Source organism: Cimex lectularius, unplaced genomic scaffold (genome assembly GCF_000648675.2).
Source record: "Cimex lectularius strain Harlan isolate CLEC.00 unplaced genomic scaffold, Clec_2.1 scaffold188, whole genome shotgun sequence".
NCBI lineage: Eukaryota > Metazoa > Arthropoda > Insecta > Hemiptera > Cimicidae > Cimex > Cimex lectularius.
Window position 1 is genome coordinate 753,768 of NW_019392882.1, and position 20,310 is coordinate 774,077.

The 20,310-nt window shown below is 35.9% G+C and overlaps 1 protein-coding gene across 5 annotated transcripts in view; it reads left to right on the top strand.

Annotated features, from left to right (window-relative positions):
- The window catches only part of LOC106674369 (protein split ends), a 169,198-nt gene that overhangs the window by 40,328 nt on the left and 108,560 nt on the right, over positions 1-20,310 (top strand). Inside the window, exon 1 of one of the 5 annotated variants that reach the window (XM_014407018.2) lies at positions 885-903. The exons of the other annotated variants lie outside the window; for them this stretch is intronic. Within the exon in view, the coding sequence (XP_014262504.1) occupies positions 902-903 (2 nt within the window). The 5' untranslated portion in view covers positions 885-901. Of the gene's footprint in view, positions 1-884; positions 904-20,310 lie in introns of those variants that run through there. 5 annotated transcript variants of the gene reach the window in all.

Genomic DNA, 20,310 nt, shown 5'->3' on the forward strand with positions numbered 1-20,310 from the left:
GATCCTGCAGAACCACTGTTGTACCAAATGCTCCAGGTTTTTACCCATTTGTTCCTCAGGGAACGTTTGGAGTCAGTCTTTGTGTTGTTCGAATTTTTAAGCGCACTGTTTAGCTCGGCGAGAGTCAGAGGGTCGTTTAGAAAGCTGGAGCCCAAGTCTTCGTGCGGAGTGGAAGAGGTGAAGAACATGGAGGGGCCGTGAGGGCACAAGTTGCTAATGAAATCCTCGGTCCACTGGCCGAAGACCAACGGTTAGTGGGAAAGTGGAACATTTTTTACAATTCTTAATTTCGTCCAGATATCCTTAATAGGTGAAGAGCGATTAAGAGTGGAACAAAATGATTTCCAGGATTCCATTTTGGCTTTACTGAAAGTGAACCGAGCTTCGCGGGAAAATTTATTTAGAATTTCATAATTACTTAAAGTGGGAAACGTTTTGTAGATTCTATACGCTTCCTTTCTTTTCTTGACAGAAACGTCACAGTCTGAATTCCACCATATTTTGCTTTTAAATCTAGAAGAACTAGAAGATTTGTATGCGAGGATACTTAGGTTATTCACTTTGTCCCACACTTTGGTAAAATATTCATAATCGGTTTGCCCATCTCGAACAAAACGCCTATTTTCTTCCCAATATTCCTCCAATATTTGCCTTGTTGACCATTTGGTACAGTTTTAAAGATTTGTCGAAATGATGCAGGACATTGTAAAAATTAGGCTTAAATGCAGAGTTAAACACAATCAAACCAGTTAATACAAATGTATATAATAAAAGCAATAGTAAATAAGAAATATATTGATCTTCCAACATATAATTTGTATTGCTTTTTCGTTTGTAGTGAAATCTAATAAAATTTTTGCTTGTTTCAGGTATGTTTCGATTTTAGACGTTCTCCTTCAGTATGTGAGTTATAGAATTAAATTATGTATGTATTTATAAAGAAATCATTCTTAGTTGATGAACCTTTCCTTTGTTGATTAGCTCCTGAGTTAGGAAATGGGTGAAACCCTGCGTTGATATTGACACAGTGGTCAATGCGATGGCGTTTCAAGCCCAAGTCATTCTTTAAAAGCTTTTAAAATTCCAAAACACCACTTTTTCCATTCGAACCCAATTGTTCGAATTGTTAGAATACTTAAATTGTCTTCGCACGAGCAGGTGGACAGTCAGACAACCGGAACCGGAGGAACAGGTGGCCCAAAAGAAAAATGCGCGTAATTGTACTGAGTAATTTCAAAAAATACGTTTTGGTTTTTTATTTAAGTTTCATTTCGGTTCGGAAAAATTGTTCGGAGTAACTGCCAAAAGACAGTTTTCATAGATTTGGCCTTCCAACGTCGTTCTTGCTTATGCGTTGGCTCAGTATTAATGTAAAATCAGAACTAAGTTTAAGAAATTTGTAAGAAAAGTGAAAGTACATTGTAAGATGGACAGAAAGTAATTCAAGACGGTAAATTGTCAGTTGATTACGTTTAAACGCAATTTAATCTTTTTAATTTCGTTGAAACTTAAAATGCTCTCGATGTTGTGACCAGTGGCTGACCTCGGTCTATCCACCGTCCCATATTAGGGTTGCGCCAGTCCACTTTTCAACCCAGGTAACCATTAGTATTGAAGAAACAATCTTCATTCGGTTTGATTCGACGCCCCGTTATGAAAGGCCTGGTAGAATTCATTTTATGGGCGATTCTAGGTCGATTGTAACCATAGGAATTGGTTTTTTCCCAAGATGAAGTGCAGCAGGGGCAATTTACCTTTTGCCTCTCTCGGCTCTATCAAATTGTTTAAGATTGTTGTCTCTGATCACTCACGTCCTTGTTTATGCTTATGAAAGACACATTCCATCATCTTAAATTGATTACAAGTTAGACAAAAATTAGATCGTTGAGTGGAAAAGTCTGATACTCTATAAAACAAAGTATACAGGGACTTTTTACTTGATAGTTTTAGTTAACCAGAAAAAAAAAACTCAAGACCCAAATGAAAAAAAGGAAAATCAACTCATATTTGCTTTGTCACAATAATTTTCCTTTCATACCATGCAACATGGATAAAGGGACTTAGTGATCCAAGCCGACCAAGCTGCATACCGACAAATTGTGGCTTTTATTGTCAAACAGATATTTCAGCATTCATTGCAACCTCAAGTAACTTAATTATTTTTTCTGAAAGGTTTAGAATTAGTCATTGTTTGTTTTTCAACAGCTAGAGGACTATTTTTAAGATGCATAAATATTTCATTTACTTCCAGGACATATAAATAAAATACACCTTAAATTTAGCGAGTTCCAGCCATCTTCCAATACGATCATAAATTACTATCTCTATCTCCAATCTGCTCTTTCTTCTATGTTCCACCTCTCACTCTTTCCTTTTTCTTCTCTTAGTTTATATCTTCCTACAAACCGGTCCTTTTCATTCTGGTTCTCTCAAATACCTCTTTTTCTGGTTTACACAAACTCCTCTCTCCTCTCTCTCTCTCACTCACTCACTCTCTCTCTCTCTCTCTCTCCCTCCCTCCCCTCCCACCTTCCTTCCTTCCTTCCACTCTCTCTCTCTCTCTCTCTCTCTCTCTCTCTCTCTCTCTCTCTCTCTCTCTCTCTCTCTCTCTCCCTCTCTCTCTCTCACACACACGCACACGTAAAGTATTAAAACCCACTTAACAACTCATCCACTCATTAATTTTACGATTTAACGATGCTCAGCTACGCTCGTGATTCGTCATATTCTTCGTATCTAATGGCCCTTTTTCTTAGAATGAAACCTAAGCCCCAGGAAAAATTATCTCCCCCTGTTATAAAAAAAGATGCAGTATTTACACTCCAGTTATCCAAGATAAAATTCTGTACGCTGGTTCTTTGTTTTACATGTTAAATTTTATCAGTTGAAGTTTTTGGCCAGATGGGATTAAAAGTCATAATCACTTAGTTTTGGCCTATTTGTGCTTTTGTTTAATTATTTTGCATTCCGTTTAGGTAGAGAAAACTGGATTTAATGGAAATTTCGTATATATGTATATTTGTTTTTATTTTTATGTTAGCACGAAACGAATGATGCTTAACTGGAAGACCTCCCTTGACCGTAAAAGCTGTTCGTGACTCCTGGAACTTTCTTCTGTCACCACTTAGCATTTCCTTGATTTATAATTATATCAATTAGATAGAACCTACCTTCCCGTGAAGCGGTCGTTGGTCAGCAGTAAATAGAATCTTTGGCAAGCAAAAAAAAACCCAAATATTATAGACTGACTGTTCTGTTTGGTGAGAAAAACGCAGTAGGACATCATCTGTAAACGATATGTGCCATCCTCCCTCCGAGAAGGGGCTTATTTATGGATCGGACAAAAAAACTTCACATGCGACACATATGCTCTAGAAAAATCCTAATTAATATGAATCACCACATTTTTTTCCGTGTGTGCATGTGGTTTTTCCCTTGAGAGAAAATGTCGAGCCGCTCACCTCTCCCAAGAGCTAACAATTATTAACTTTTATGATACGAATCAAGTGGTAGATCAACTCATGGTTTATTTTTGGATGTACCTACTAGTTGCGTCCTGTTATTCTCAGCGATCAACCGCGTCGTTTAGGGTCGACAATGATGACAAGGAAAATTCTGTTTCCTGTATATCGCGTTTCTCTTCAGGCCGGAAGTGCATGTGATTATTACCTGCCGGAACAATCTACTTCCTCTCTACTAGATAATGCATATTGAACACGCTTTTTCGATGGACTTATCTAGAGCTATTGGCTTTGGAAAAAAAAAAGAACCACCCAATTATTTATGTTGAATGGGCTTAATGATAGCGAAAGTTAATACACTTTCTACAAGGAAAAAACAATTAAATAAAGCATAAATTTAATGAGGAATTCTTTAACAAAAACATATACTGACTTGAATCGAAACAACTACAAAAAGTTTCATTGAAATTGTTAAGGATTGTTCTCTTTATCGTTTACTTGAGAGTCTCTTTTAGATTTTCGTTAATTTCATTAAAAGTAGGCTACCAGGTAGAAAGGCAGACAAAAGAGAATCTTTAAGACCATCAAGAACAAAAGGGTTCGTTACGGTGACTGTAGATAATACGTTTATGCGAAAATAACGGAGATCGCTTCAAGCTAGATTTGTCAGCTCGTACGGAAACAATTGTAAAGGCCTAGAAACCGTACACGCGCCATAACGATCAGATAAGATTAATTTTCTTCATTACCCCTTGACTAAACTTCATTATTCCCCGGTCGCACAATGCTGAGACTGTTTTCACAAACAGCATTTATCCCTATTTCAGCTGAGGTGTTTTAGATTTTCGGCATGAAATACTCTTAGTTTTTTAAACAGACCCTCCTTAACTTTAGGCCCTTTGTTCCCAGATGTGGAGTATGTCGTTTGGAAGACTCATTAAGCTTCAACGCCCTCATTTCAAACTTCATAGCATTTTCAAAGGTTAAGACTTATCTGATAGTGTTGAGATCTCAATTACCGTATTTGAAGGATAGCCAGCCTGAATAAACAACCTCTTGTGGTTCTATTCGCTAATTGTTATTGGATTATACTTATTATTACTTATTACTGGCAATATTGTAATATTATCAAATCAAGAAGAGAATAGATTAAACCGCAAAACAACATTGATAATGTTGTTTCTAATTCAATTAATTAAGGTTTTTACTTGAGATAAAAAAGTCAGTTGTTTCTAATTCTGAACTAGGTACAATACCCTGTAAACATGTGTATAAAAGTACACACGTTTTAGTATCATTTTGTGTATTTCCTGTGTCCTTACTTCGAAGATTCATGGAATATATCCTAGAGGTATTGATTGATGATAGAAGTGCAGCCCTTTTTACCGTGCCTTTCGGTGTGCCATACTCTACAAAAAATCTTTAATTTCCTAAATGGAGTATCAAAACGTTTCTCCCATTTCAACCCATCCCGTTTAATTCGATGGTATACAGGTCTAAATTTAGGATGCTTGTCGTAATAGCATCATTCAACTAAATATTTCCAGTCCTAATTACTCGTGCTTCAACCTAAAAGATTAAGTGAATTTGTCTCAGTGGTCCTTTAGCATGTTTAATTTCAGTTTGATAGATGTTTCACGTTTTTCAAAAACTCTCTGGTTTTCACAAAGGTTTGAAAGAGTATCTCAAAATATTTTTCTTTTATTTGTAGCCAACTTGTTTAATGTGATGTACCGGGTTATTAATTGTGCTGTTCGCCGAAAATACTTAGTTCTACTACTGTGTTTTAGCCCTAATGCTTCTTGCTATATTTTGGATCCATATTCTTATAAAATCTCTCGAAGCACAGTTAAGAAGGGTGTATCTAAATATAAGATTTGTTTCATTTATGGATTAATTCGATCCTATCCAAGATTAGATGGCTTCCCCTTGTGTCCAAAGCTTACTTTAGTAATGAGATATGTCCCATTTTGTTAATAGGTGTGTTGGTGTCTCCTCTGCTTCTTTGCAGAATCTGCACGTGTTGGGTTATGCCACTCTTCTTTAAATGTCCGTTTTGTTTGCAGTGTCCAGTTAAGAGTCCTGTTAGGATTCGCAGTTTTTCCTGCATCCTTTGATGTATTATATTACTTCTTTCCTTCCAAAATTTGTTAGCAGGTTCTTGGATTGTTTGTGTTCAGTGAGAGAGTTCCATTCTCCTATTCTTTTTATCCTTCTGTTGAGGAACTCATTGATAGTGTGGGTTCCTATGCCCCATAGGGTTCGGATCCTGTCAGCGGTATAGCAGCCCCTTCTTGCCTTCTACTCCCACATGTCCTGGGACTCAGCAGAGGCTGACGTTGTTCTGCATATGTTTAATTTGATTTTGCAGTTCAACACCATTTTTGAACTATTGATTTTTAAGCTTAGTGCTTTGATGGCTACTTGGCTATCTGACATCTAGCTACCTACCTTCGTTTTTGTACCATTCAAGTTGAATTGAGTACATCTCTCTCTCGCGCAGACCTCAGCTTGGAAGTTACTGGTGTATTTTCCCATGGCTTCACCCCTGTTAAAAATGTTTTGGGACCCATCGACATTTTGTATTTTTTAAAAAATGTCTTTAATTTTTATCTCTCATTTTTAGAATGGATATGAAAATTCTGGTCCATATTGTTAGATACATCTCATTTAGTTCTCTTCTTCAAAATTCTTTCAAGGATTTAATTTTCTTTTTAAAAGATTTGAACAGTATCAACTTTGCTGTTCGCCCTAAAATATATAAATTCTATTTATCGACACTGATCACTTGACTGGATCCGCCTATTATCGCTGGTTTCTTACATCAGAGTTCATTCACTTGCAGGTCAACCACCAAATGTTTTGTCCGGCCACTCACTCTAATTGTCACCCCTGTTACACGTCCATTTTTGTCCCATCGATGGTTGATATCCTTGAAACAAAATCTGGTTTCCATAATGGTTAGGGTGTGTCTAAGTATAAGATTTGTTTAATTTGATCCTGTCCTGATGACTTTTCCACGACTGCAGGTTCCCATACAGTGTAAATGTCAAATTTGCTGTTCGAGTTAAAATAACTAAGATTAGGTTTTGTTCTTCAGTTCGCAGACAATTCTAGTTTAAAGTTGTATATTTAAAGTTAATAAATTATAATCAGATTAACTCGTACTGAATGATTATAGCAGTTAGATGGTTTAACTCATTAGGAAATTAGGTTTAGGCTCATCGCCCAAATATTTAATCAACAATAATTGTTATCAACAATAAAAATCAATAATTGAACAGATCTATTGACACAGTAGTTACTCCTAGAGAACCGAGGATTTTCTTTACAATGTTTGAGTTTTTTAAAGTTGAATCAGTTCATTAGGAAGACGGTAGAATAGTATTTCTCCGTGCACGAGCAATAGACAAAAGATCGATATGACCCGCCCGTTTGTAGTTTTTTTTTTGTTAAATGGAAAAAATAGAACAGAGAGATAATGCCTATTATCCCAGTTGGCGTGGTGACTTCGGGGTAGGTTGTATAATGCAGTTCCATAAAATGGGAGGGCGTGCAGGAGGATTTGCCGCCCCATCGGCAGCGGCAGTGAGAGTTGGCTCAAGGCACAGGATGTACGAAAGGTGGTGGTATTTATTGATCAGGACAACCTGGAAATAGAACCACACCTGGCACGGCCATCATTCCTTCCCGTTCCTTTCTCATTACTTGCACACAATGGAAACGGATTCATGTTGTACTGAACGTCGGGGATAGAGAGAAAAAGACAAAAAAAGCTTTTTACCCCCGAGTTTTATTACAAGCCAGTGCCGTACCAGAAGAACGGAAAGTTAGCAGAGATTAGGATCTGACATTCTGATTTGGAAAGCCGATTTAATATGAAAGTGACTCCTAATGGGATCGTTAGGACGATCAGTTTGATTTTTGAACATTGTGTCTCGACTAGAAATCCAAGTGCACCAAATTTTCTCCAGAAAATGCATTTTAGTCCTACAACGGACATCTGGCCTAGGCCGAGCCTTTTAAAGAATATGGGAAATGGGCCCGAGAGTTGATTGAAAATGATCCAGAAAAGAAACGTTGGATTTACAATTTTCACATACACAAAGACATATCCCTCTCATTATTGTCCGTTTTCAATATGATTAATAAATTGGAGTTAATGTGAGGGGGTGTTTATTGAACTTCACAACCTCTTTGTTTTATTTTTTAATAGCAATACATATTTCGAGACCATTACCGGTACCCCGTTTCAAGGCTATCGAACAAAAAACGTACAAATTTTTGTCAGTAAACTTAATTATATAAAAGCATATCTGTAAGTTACACAGGTAAATCATTTTTATTAATCTCAATTAACAACGTTGAACGATACCTTGTTTGAGCTCAGAACATAGTCATGTTTCAATTTAAAATTAAATAATTAACAATTAATCAACAAATCATTCAATAATATTAATAACTAAGACTTAAATTACCTTATAATTAACATTTAAAAATAATAAGTTAATTAATGTATAGATGTATTATTTATCACATTTTTATAAAGCGTTTTTCTGAGTCTTTTTACACATTAACATTATTATCTTTCATATTAACAGAAATATTTCGAGAATATATAGTGTGTGGTGAGTAGTGACCGTTAGTCGATGGTTATTCGGAAATCGTGAGATGCGGTCTTGTGAATATATAGGTGAGAATATATAGTTTGCTTTCGCTAGATTCTTTTGCCAATATTTGTACAGAATCAAAATCACTATTATATTTTGTATTGAGTAAATGGTGTAGGGTTTTGTTGGTTTTTAATATCATACGTTCTTTAATTCTATTTTTAACCAATTGTATCCTTTTCTATATACAATTTACCACAAGAATATGTTAACCTATAAACAACATTACTTTGGTTTAATTTATCCGTTTTTTTTTCTTTTATTGCTGGTATATTGGCACTCATGTTGTTTTTTAAATAATTGTAAAATTGCTAACCTTGTTATTTATTTATGTTTTAATATTTAACATTCGTTCGCTCAGTCCAACTATACATGTATTATGCATCGCCTTTGTGTGTTTTAGCTTCTACGTTACCATTTATTGTATTCACGTTGTTAAAGAATTTTGCCTTTTCTTTCCCATAAAAACATCTACAAGCTTTTTGGAGTAATTATATGTATAATTTAGTTTTTAAATTTTTTAAATTGTTTTTGTGAAAGCAATAATCACTTAGGTTAGACGCTACTTTCTAAATTTGAAATTTGGTTGAGATGAAAAATTAGTGTCACGAGTGGGATTCGAACCCACGACCTTCGGCTCAATACGCTGCTGCTGTATCCTTATTGTCACGATAGCTCAAGTGGTTGGAGTAGTGGCGTATTGAGCCGAAGTCCGTGGGTGCGAACCCTGCTCGTTTCACTAATTTTTCATCTCAACCAAAAACTTTAGAAAAAAGAATTAATTGGAATATTGGAATCATGACTACTAAACATATATGGACTAATTTGTATCATTTATATCTCCCTTGCACTCCCAACGCGACACACAAGAATGGCACAATTACACAGAAAACAAACACTTTGGGCCCTGAAAATGATCTTAATAAAGATCGAAACATTGACACGATAAAGAAAATGTTTTTCTAATACCTACGTCACACCAAACCGCATCTCACGATCTCCGAATAATAATATCATTATTCAAGCGAAGTCAAGTGGTAGAGCAGCGGCGTATCTAGCCGAAGGTCGTGGGTTCGAATCCCGCTCGTGACACTGACTTTTTTATCTTAACTAAATACCTTAATTAATTGAAAGATAATAATTGGTCAAGCGGACCACGAAAACTAGTGAATTGAATATCAATCATTTATCTTTTGTATATATGTGTGTGAAGACAAGTAATTTTGAATGCGAACGCTGGTGTTTGATTTTTTAAACAAATTAACAATGAAAGTCATCACCACGGGTTATCATAAGTCATGAAAGTGTTTCATCTTATAATAAAGGGAATTAATAATTAAATATTGATAATTAACTCAGTTTTTGTATTGGCTGTGTCTGAAAGTCATTTTTTGGAATGTCCACACATTCGGTTTACCAGACAAAATCGAGCCAGTTATTAAACTAAAACCAACGGAGAACGGGAATCCCAAAGGTTCGTTCACATCGGTCCACCTAAGCATACTTTTCTATCTAATCTTAATCAACGGTTAATACAAATCTATCGTGGGTTTACAACGATTGAAAACCAGTAAACATTGTCTAAACAAAACGTTTTAGAAATGAGTCGTGTCACGCTTTTGGATTTTCGTCCTTTCCCACCGGCTCAAAGCAGAATATCGCGGAGAAAACTAGCTGACGCTGATAGGATATTTCGAAGGAGGATTTTTATTCGAGAAGTTGTCAGTGAAACCAGCCAAATTCCATGTCCGCCACTTGTTTCGCGCTCTTGTAAAAACTTCTTTAGTCGCCTGTAGATTATTGTCAAAATTAAACCTAAAGGAACTATTTTTATATTAGACTTAGAAAAAGAAATATTGTTAGCCTTCATTGACCATGCTAGTGCGAATTGAGAAGATAGTTAAGATATAAAAAATTATATGATGATAATTTTTAAAAAATATTGCAAATGCTAAGGCCATAGCCTATCTTTGATCCAATTTCGCCCACCAACCTCTTTATCAATTTTAAATTACTTCTTATAAGATATTATATTATAGGGTATATTATATTAATTCTTCGTTTTTACCTGTAAGGGGTATGCCAGGGTTTTCCGATGTCTGACCCCTCCCCGTTTATATTTATAGGTTGTGGGGCAAGATTGGCCTGAGTGTATGTGGCGATTGCCAAGAACTCCCAAGGGTCGCGTTGTCTCCCTCCTAGTTTTTTCATTCAAGCCAAATAACGTAAGATTAAAAAATAAAATACATTGAAATCATGCCATTATTTTATTATAGCAGAATTTGAAGGCCTGCAAGAGCATGTATGTATGAAGAGAGCGAGAAGGTTTACCAATCAAGCTAGGGGTATTATGTTTCTGTTAGATGTCAAGTCGAGTGGGAAATGATATGTAAAATTGAGAACGCCTTTGTTGTTGCGATGTTAACTCGTTAGTTTTTCACCGTCGTGCCACATATGGAGACTTGTACTACCAACAACTAAGGTATAACAGTTCTCGAGGATTCTTTATTGTTGGTAAAGCTTTAAGTCAGTCTTCAGATAAGACTAATCAAGTCTTTGATTTGTGGGAAAATTTTTACTAATATACCATACTTAAGCAAGGACAAATATCTGAACTGACCATATAAGAAGGAGATTTCTAACTGTTTCGTGGATCCAGTGATGAACATCCTTATTGTACATATGTAGGCAGATGGAACGTAAATAAATATTTAGTTGATGACTTAAAAGACAACCTAACAAAAGACTTGGGCAACTACGAAGACTTCTAGGCCGAAATCCGTCTTGACCGTCAACACTAAATCAACTGTACAAGATTTTACTGCGACCACTTTGGACATACGAAAGGGTATTGTGTGGTTCCCCAAGACATCCAGCTATTCCATCCTTCCAATCAAAAATCCTCAGACAAATTGTCAAAGCTCCATTCTACGTCACAACCTCACTATCCACAATAACCTCAACATTCCTTTTGTCAACGGATAAATTCCAGATTCCAAAAGTTTCACACAAACCTCCCCTATCTCTCCTACCCCTACTGCTCGAGGGCTCTCTAGAAATTTCCATCCCGAGAACCCGCCACATCGTCTTAATGGACTACGGGCACCAGACCTCCTTGCCCCTTAATCTCCTTCTCACTGAGTGTAATTGGTTGGCTGCTCACTGCATGTGTCCTCCGGGTGCAGAGCTGGCATTAGTGTTAGTGGCTAGGACCGTGTGAAAAAAGTACTGTGTTCACATTTATGATATGGTAATATGGTTAAAAGAGTTGATGAAGATCCCATGCCTCCACTATGAATGAGGGTAGAGGATATATCAGAAATTAACAAGTCATGTATTGATTGACTTTAATTAAAAAAGCGTATTTAAAAATAAAAATACTATAACAACAAATAGCTAGCTGGTCAATTCATGTCGATCATGTTTGTTACCTAAATGCTAACGGCTAACAGTCTGACTACAGTGCTATTCGGTTCGACTTAACTGCAAACATAATCAACTCCCTTAGTTCGAGCAATGTTAAGTAGCCGATTCTGACTTTACAGAGTTAACAGTTAACGAGTTAACACAAAAATCGTGAATAGTTACTAGTGAGACATACTCATTGCTTTGTGATTTTTCCAGGGCACGATTAACAGACATTGCAAAGTTGTTGATCAGCTGATTTCAATATGCCCAAATCCGGATAAATTTGCAGGGTTGAACTGCAGGTAATTTTTACGCAACGTCCGGATGACGGCCATTCGCTTGATACACTCAACATCTTTCTTTTGTTGAAAAACTATTTTTCCAGCTTCCGCTTTTAAAGCACTAACCACCCGGCGTGATGGACAGATTTGGATTTTGATTTAATTAGCGACCATAGGTATAGAGCGCGCAAAAGATAGCGATTTCAATACCCATTTTACGGGCGAAAACGCAACATAGCTCCTGTTGCACAAAGGAAAAGGATCCTCTCGGAGGTTTTTTAAATCCAAGGTTGTCTAGATCCAGCAACACACCCCAAACGTCAAATTATGCAAAAAGAACGAGTGGTCGTATTTTAATTATATAAAACCTTTTACCTACCGGACGCCTTTACTAGGAAGAAATCGTGTATCAATCGTCCTCGAAGTTGACTAGCCCGCCGAAGGACGTTTCATAACCGCTATTATTTACAAATAGTTTTCCGTCTGTCTGGTGGTCGTCTTTGTTGAATAATCCCACATATTTTTTGTTATTAAACAAATCAGTATTGCTAGTCTTGAATAATTTCAACTGACAGTTTTTAACCAAAGGCCATTAAGATTCGAAACTTTTCTTGTGGGAGGAATGAAATCAAGAGCTCTCCTCGCCCAAATTAGAGCATTCATTAATAACTCAATCATATTTCGAGGCGTAGGTTTCTCAGCCCACGTTTCATTGTTTATTGTTCTGTTTATTGCTTGGAGAATTTATACCAAAGGAGATCCTGTTCAACTTTCCATTTTTATAGCACAAAAAAATCGAATATTTCAATAATTCTTTTATATACAATAGGTTCCGGGGAGCTTGGTGTTCTTAATTAGTGTAGACCGTATTCATTTGTTCGAAACTTTTAGAAAAACTGTGTAAATGCTCAAGGGGGATGTCAATGAACTGGTCTGCTCGTCGTCGCTGCTATAAACATACGATAGTAGAAGTAATCAAAAAATTTCAAATAATGTATTCTAGTCTCACCTAAGGTTGGGAAATTGACTAGTTTTTTTTCTAAATGTCGACCACGTATCCCGGAAATTGTGTTTTGTTCAACATAAAACAGGATCTTTTCCTTTAAATTTGAATATAAAGGACTTCGTGGTGAAATTGTACGATTTTAAAGTTGTTGTTGGACGGCTTTCCCATTCCATCGATAACCTCTCGAGGCAACCCAGTTATTCAAAGCTAATGTGGGTATTTTTTTCCCTATGTGCATCATTGCTAAGTAGTGAATCAGCTTTCCACACTTTCAAATCGTCTCTCATCTTGTTTGGTGAAAGATTTCATTACGGGTTATGGAAATTTACTATTGACGTTGTTCCTGTATGTGCAAATCAGCGTGAAAAGCCAAGATTTAGCGTTTAATGGATTTTTTTTAAATGTATTATTTTCTACTTAAGTCAACCCGAGGCTCAACACAGATGGAATGACCCGGCAAGGGTTTTCGATTTTACAAATACAAACAGGCGAGAAACTCTTCGACAAGAAAGCAGGGCAGTGAGACGTCGTTTTATTGTTTGTACCGCCGCCTTTTCTTGTACTCTCTCACGCTGCCGCTTCCTATAAACTATCCTGAATATAAGAAGGATGGAAAAAGGTGTAAATGCACTTTTCTGCTTGAAACGGAAACTAATTCGATGTACACCCGAATGCTGGTTCATCGCTTTAAGTAAGATTTCGCCTGTATAATCACGCCGAAGAGAATTTCACCAAGATTTTCTCCCCAAATTTCCAATCGTAACAGCCGGATTAATATGAATAATAATGATTTGTATGCAACGAGATGTATGTTTAAAAAACTAGTTTCGTTTTTTTAAATTTATTTTATTTTTATTTTCGTTTTATTTTGCATAAAGGGGTAGCTTAGTTTTTCCAAGTTTGCCTTTCTTTTCTTCTTCAGTTTCTGCATAAGATTCAGACACTGTTGGATGTTAAACGTTATCATGACGCTTCAGGCATTCGTTAATTTGGTCTCGCATTTCAAAGGATTCAGTCTACATCAGATGCTTTGAAGGTTTTCTTTTAATTGTAGCACTTGAACCACAAACAGAAGCAAATCCACTGTTGTCATTGCCCATTGCTTTTAAATTTAACACAATACATGATTATTATTATTAGTATAAGTTGATTGTTATGTTAGTATAAGTAGTTAAATTACAAATCTCTAGATATAGGTGTCTGATTTGAAGTCAAGATTGCGTTTATAAATGTTTTAATGTTTCTAGTTCCAAGATTATAACTATTGGTTTGTGAATTTGATTAACATACGCATAAAAATTATTATACTCAATTAATTTTTATGTTTTGCTTTGCACTGCCATATAGTCTATAGCTTTTAAGTGTAACTAAATAAAGATAAATTATACTCAATTTGAAGTGAGGATTTTGATATTTAAATATTGTTTGGTGATATTTCTCATTTCAAAATTATTTCTAATGGTTTACGGTGTTTATAAGTTTACACATAAAGATTAATATGTTAAAATATATTTAATTGTAATTCCAAAATGTACGTGATGTAGATTATAAAACGCCTGAGAAGGCGGTAAGAGCTTCGGAATGCATCTATCTAAAAAGTAAAAACGTTGGAAAAGCATACGAGTTTCGTAGCACCATTGTAGGCGGATGGGACGATTCGTCCTCCAAGGATTCTGTCTTCAGCATATCGGTTAAACATTGGATCCTTGAAGGGTTTCTTTTAATTATAGCATTTGAGCCACAAACGGAAGAAAAATCCCCTATTTTCATAGTCCATCGGTTTTTAAACGTAGAGAAACAATATAAATAAAATATACATAAATTATATAAAACATACATCTCTAGTCATAGCTGTCATTTGAAATCAGGATTTCGTTTATAAAGGTTGTATGGCGAGGGTTTGGTATTAAATTCTGATCTTTATCAACTTGCTGAGAAGTATGTGATGTTGAAAGGTTATTAAAACGCATGCATTGTTGTCTTTTTCTTGTCCCTGGAGCCTGGCCTGTGGCTTGGTTCCAATCCACTTGCAGTTCTTTGCACTAAAATTCAATGATGAGTAAATCAAGTGGATTTCTTTGAACCGATTTATTGGTTGTGTTTGAACACTACAATCAAGGGCTTGAAAAAATGAAAACTTCCAAAAGAAATTTTGATGGTGAGGTAGGGCAAACAAATGTTCCAAGACTGCGCGTGTTCCTTTATTTCACTTTTACTCCACGAACGTGCGTCGACCCTGCGTTGGCCTTTCAGTTTAAGGATATTTTCGGCAAGAATCGCGTTGTGGTTTTAGGTGTGGTCGAAGGCGAGCAGAAGTAGGAGGAGAAAAAGAGCGAGAGAGAGGTAACGAGGACAATCTTCACGAGCTAGAGAAATCTCTTGCACAATTCCTCTCCGGGTCTATACATCTGCTTTTCCATTTCTCCCGGCGGGTTTCACAACGCAGGCGTTTTGGCGTCCCCCGAATGGGGTGGAGTGATGAAAACCAGGGCTAATTATCCATCCAGGCCATTCACAGCCGACAGAGTCGAAACAGAAGGGGGCTAACGAGAATTCGAGATGTGTTATCTCCTGTGACGTGGTTCTGTTCAGCCGGCGGAACTTCAGACTCCTTTGAATAACCAAAAACACAAGAAAATTAAAAGACAGAGGCGAATCGAGAATATAGTGGGCCCCTCCAGCAATAATCTTACGTTCTGTCGTGTTCGTTTCTCTGCCATATCTTAATAATTGAATCAGAAAATTATCGACGTATGTTTGCATTTGCAACGTAGGACAAATATTTAACTTCCTGGTATGACCTCGAAACATTATTATTAAGTGAAAATTTTCATTTCGACGCCCTTTCAAAATTGAGCATAATCAGTGTATTAAAGAGTTATTACACATTGGGTAACACAGGATTTAAATCAGTTCATGATAAATAAGTTAAATTACTTATTATTTTCATTAAATCACATTCTTCTTTACTGCACCTACAAATTCGCATCGCAAGCTAATCCTGCTTTTAAAAAAAAGATGGTTCCTACTCACAATAAGTTGTTTTTTCAACGATCCGGATTTCGAGCCCTTAGCTCATCGTCAGGTTGAAGGATTTCTACAACCACGTCTTTCGTCATGAATTGCAAAAGTGTACCCGCCGATACCCCCCCAACGCGATGTTCCAATGAGAAGCTGGTTTTTCAATGGCGCTCAATTTGAACGTGCAAAAAGCGGGAATTATAACACAAGTAAATATTATAATGGTAAATACTGTAAAAATTAATTATAAATTGTGATTAAAGATACAATATAAAAAATTAGAATAATACCTTAATGTTATTAAATTATTATAAAAATAATAACAATTAAAATAATTAATTTAATTATTTGGACGATTAATATTATTTATGTACATATTTAAAATGGGAGGTAGATCAAAATCTATTATATTATTAATGGATTTATCTCCATGTTCAATTTTACATTTTTTAATTTCAAATTTCTCAAACCAATCTAGTTCTCCCCTTTTGTTGAAACTATGTAACACTGTTGTATTTAAATTTGAATTGAAATTATGTTTTGTGTCTTTTAGATGGTCCTTAAATTCCGAAAATTTGTTCGATTTAGGCAAGTGTCCTTTTACTCTCGTTTTTATTTCTCTACCGCTTTGTCCTATATATTGTATTTAATATCACAATCATTACAATTAAGTTGGTAAACCCCGCGTTTTGCCAAGTTGTCTACCTTGTCTTAAGGTTTTTGGAGGATGTTTTTAAGTGAACCCCTACTTCTAAAAGCTATTCTACAGCCTTCTTGTTTAAAAATTTTACTAACTTTTTTCCGATAATTCACCAACGTATGGCAAACAACAAGTTTTAAAGTTAATTTAAGTTAATTTTCGAACTGTGTTTCATTTTTATGGTTCATAACTCATATTGTAAATGTCGTTTCTCACCGATGGATTGAGGAGCAGTCAGGATTTGTCAGATTTTGGAAATTGATTCGCCGCAGTAGGCATCTGGTGTTGACTATTTTTGTATCCTCTCGGTGCAAGGTCGACAAAATGGCGCAAACCCACCTCCCCCGTGTCAAATATCGACTTAGAATTATTCGAATAAAATTATATTCGATGCGATCTCCGCACATTTCGACCAGTGTACAATTTGTGTATATATACACATATGTCCAGAACTACCGCCATTTTGGAAAGGCAATAATAGTTTGTAAAGAAATGTACGAAGCAGGAAAGTGCTAAAACTTCTAAAGAAAAGTGAACTTTTAACGCTATAAAGTAATGCCCATCCGTCAACATATTTGATTTGGCCCCAGTGGACCCAGGGTGGGTTTTAACCAGGTGCCCCTGCGTTATCAGAAAAATGAAAGCCAAGAGAGACGGTGTTATCAAATTAAAATCGCCAAAAAGTCAAAGTTCCATAAAAGGGATTAAGTGCCCAGAAATAAAATAGCATCTGTGATGTTTAAAATCGAGGTAAGGCGTCCGAAGATAATTAAATTCCCAGCGAGTGTAAATTTTTACTACGACTAAAAAAAGAAAATTGATTCTCGAAATAAATTTGTTGGGAGCTCTTCTTAGTCTCACTCCATCATTCACCAACCACTAATTCTGGTTCGCGTAATCTCCCTATTTTTGTTTATCCGATCAGAAGAAGAATGAAGGATTTTGGATATTTTCCTGTTTACTTACAACAACGAAAAACAAAATACACCTATTGGTCTGGAGTCCGTGTGGTTTCACTATTGTCATTAATTTGGTCGGACTGTCGAAGAATAATTTTCTTTAAATTCTAGTTCTTTGTGGCAACAGACAATTTCTATAGATCCCTTGGTCTTGCTATTATTTGTTAGCGAATTGAACAATTATGTTTTTTCTTTAATTCCTACTTTTGTTTACTCAATGGGTCCGGTTAATCTCGCTACATTTTATACCAATTATGATTAAAAACATAAAAGTTAAACTGGTGAAGGATTTTTTTCTTTAAATCCTATTTCTCTTTATTCGATGTACAGTTTCCTTTAGTTTTGCTTTTATCCCATAGACATGAGTCCGCTCAATCTCGTTTTTTGTTTGTTTATCCGATCAGAAGAAGTTAATATTTTCCTGGTTGTTATTTCTTTCTGGGTCGTGTTTATTGTACAGGAGATAGGCAGTCATTTATAAAAAACTAAATGAACTGAATAGAGCTGATAGTTGTTAGGTTTTCTGACTTGGTCTATCATAGCTAGATCATAAAACATTTTCTCCCGGTATATCGTCGGAAATGTTGGATTTTTTTGAGAGTTTCATAGAGTTCATTTTTATTAGAATTACCAAATCCAAGTGAATCGAGCGCAAAATTTTGATCCTGACGGATTACCATACAGGCATATGTATGCTTTGGTTGTTTGTTGAAAGGTTTTCACTTCGATTTCGTCGAGATGTGATTTGCTATACATGCCCGGTATTCACAAGGCTTCTTAAGGGCTGTCCTCGGTCTCAGACGATCTGGTCGATAAGAAAAACCGATAACTGACCTTTACCGATAAAGGCAAACGACCCCTTCTTCCAATGGACCTTATTGGATAATTTGATTGATTAATAGGATAATACGTCACTGCCGCTTGTCTTTGGACTCGATAGTTAAACGTATTCAAACTGCGTTTCATTTTTATGGTTCATAACTCAAATTGTAAATGTCGTTTCTCACCGATGGATTGAGGAGCAGTCAGGATTTGCCAGATTTTGGAAATTGATTCGCTGCAGTAGGCATCTGGTGTTGATGACTATTTTTGTATCCTCTCGGTGCAAGGTCGACAAAATGGCGCAAACCCACCTTCCCCGTGTTAAATATCGACTTGTTGCGATCTCTGCATATCTCGACCAGTTTACAATTTGCCATATTTCTTTTCCCGTGACGTTAGCAGACGTGTATTTCGAAGTAGCGTTGGCTTGGCTTGTTGACAGAGGATGTTCGAAACATGACAGGGCCCAGTACGTCCATATTCCGTTTGTACGACTTATTTCCTATTGTAAGCTCTTTTAAAGATTCGAAAGCGAAAGAAAAATCTCATCATGTTTAGTAGATCAGTAAGTATAAACATGTTCTATAGTATATTAAAAAGAAAAACAGACTCGAAGAAAAAAGTAAAACCCGTTTAAATGTCACAAAAAGCAGGTACAAAGCACATACTTCCCGATTCTTCCAACGAGAAGTTGGGAATATGTGAAGTTATGTCCAGAACTACCGCCATTTTGGAAAGGCAGTAATAGTTTGTAAAGAAATACCATTGTAAAGTACGAAGCAGGAAAGTGCTAAAACCTCTGAAGGAAAGTGAACTTTTATCGCTATAAAGTAATGTCCATCCGTCAACATATTTGATTGGCCCCTGTGTACCCCGGGTGGATTTTAAACCAGGTGTCCCTGCGTTAACAGAAAAACGAAAGCCAAGAGAGACGGTGTTATCAAATTAAAAGCCAAAAAGTCAAAGTTCCATAAAAGGGATTAAGTGCCCAAAAATAAAATGGCATCTGTGATGTTTAAAATCGAGGTAAGGCGTCCGAGATAATTAAATTCCGAGCGAGTGTAAATATTTACTTCGAGTAAAAAAAGAAAATTTATTCTTGAAATGAATTTGTTGGGGGCTCTTCTTAGTTCTGAAACGAAAATAAAAGCCTGACCAGTTGATTGAAGTAGTATCCAGTATGGTAGACAATCGTAAGATGGTCTCATTATATTGGTATAAATTAAATATAGCTGCAAGGACATATTTCATATTCACTACTCCAACAAGATGATAATATACCTATATTTTTAATAATTAAGCATCTTAATTTTAAGGGCATGAACCTCTTTAAATGATTATTACAAGAGTTGCACAAATTGGTGTCCTTTAGAACTTGAATATTTTCTTAATTGAAATAGAAAAGTTAATATATTTATATTCTATCATCCGGTCTCCATTTATAAAAACCATTATAACATTATGGTTGTATTGGTAGTTCATGACAATGTAAACTTCCATATGGATGCAACATTAAATGCACAAGGATTACCCTATTTATTCTTTGCATAAATTCCATCGAACAAGCATGTCGAAATATTTAGAAGGATAATCCAAATGAGTATAAACAACTACATGCTAATAAAAGGCGTACGTTTAGACTGGGCATTTCAACAAAATAGTGAGGACAAGCGGACCAGATAGATTTCGCTTTATTCAGTCACCCTACATCAGTAATAGCTTTTTGGAAAACGGCTTTATGATAGTGTATCTACAGTGTATGTTTTGTCAATGTCCTTATGGTTTCACTAGTTATTCATTAGGTTTTTGTATTAATTAATTTAATGGCAAGGATAAGCTAACCGGAGGAGTTAGAATCGTTTGATGCAATTGAATTTTATCCCTCTTTGACCACCTTTTTCATCCTCTTCCCTCAGTCGAACCTCTTTGATCTATTTGAACACTTCCAATAAGGAACCTAACACAGAGTAAGTAAACCTACC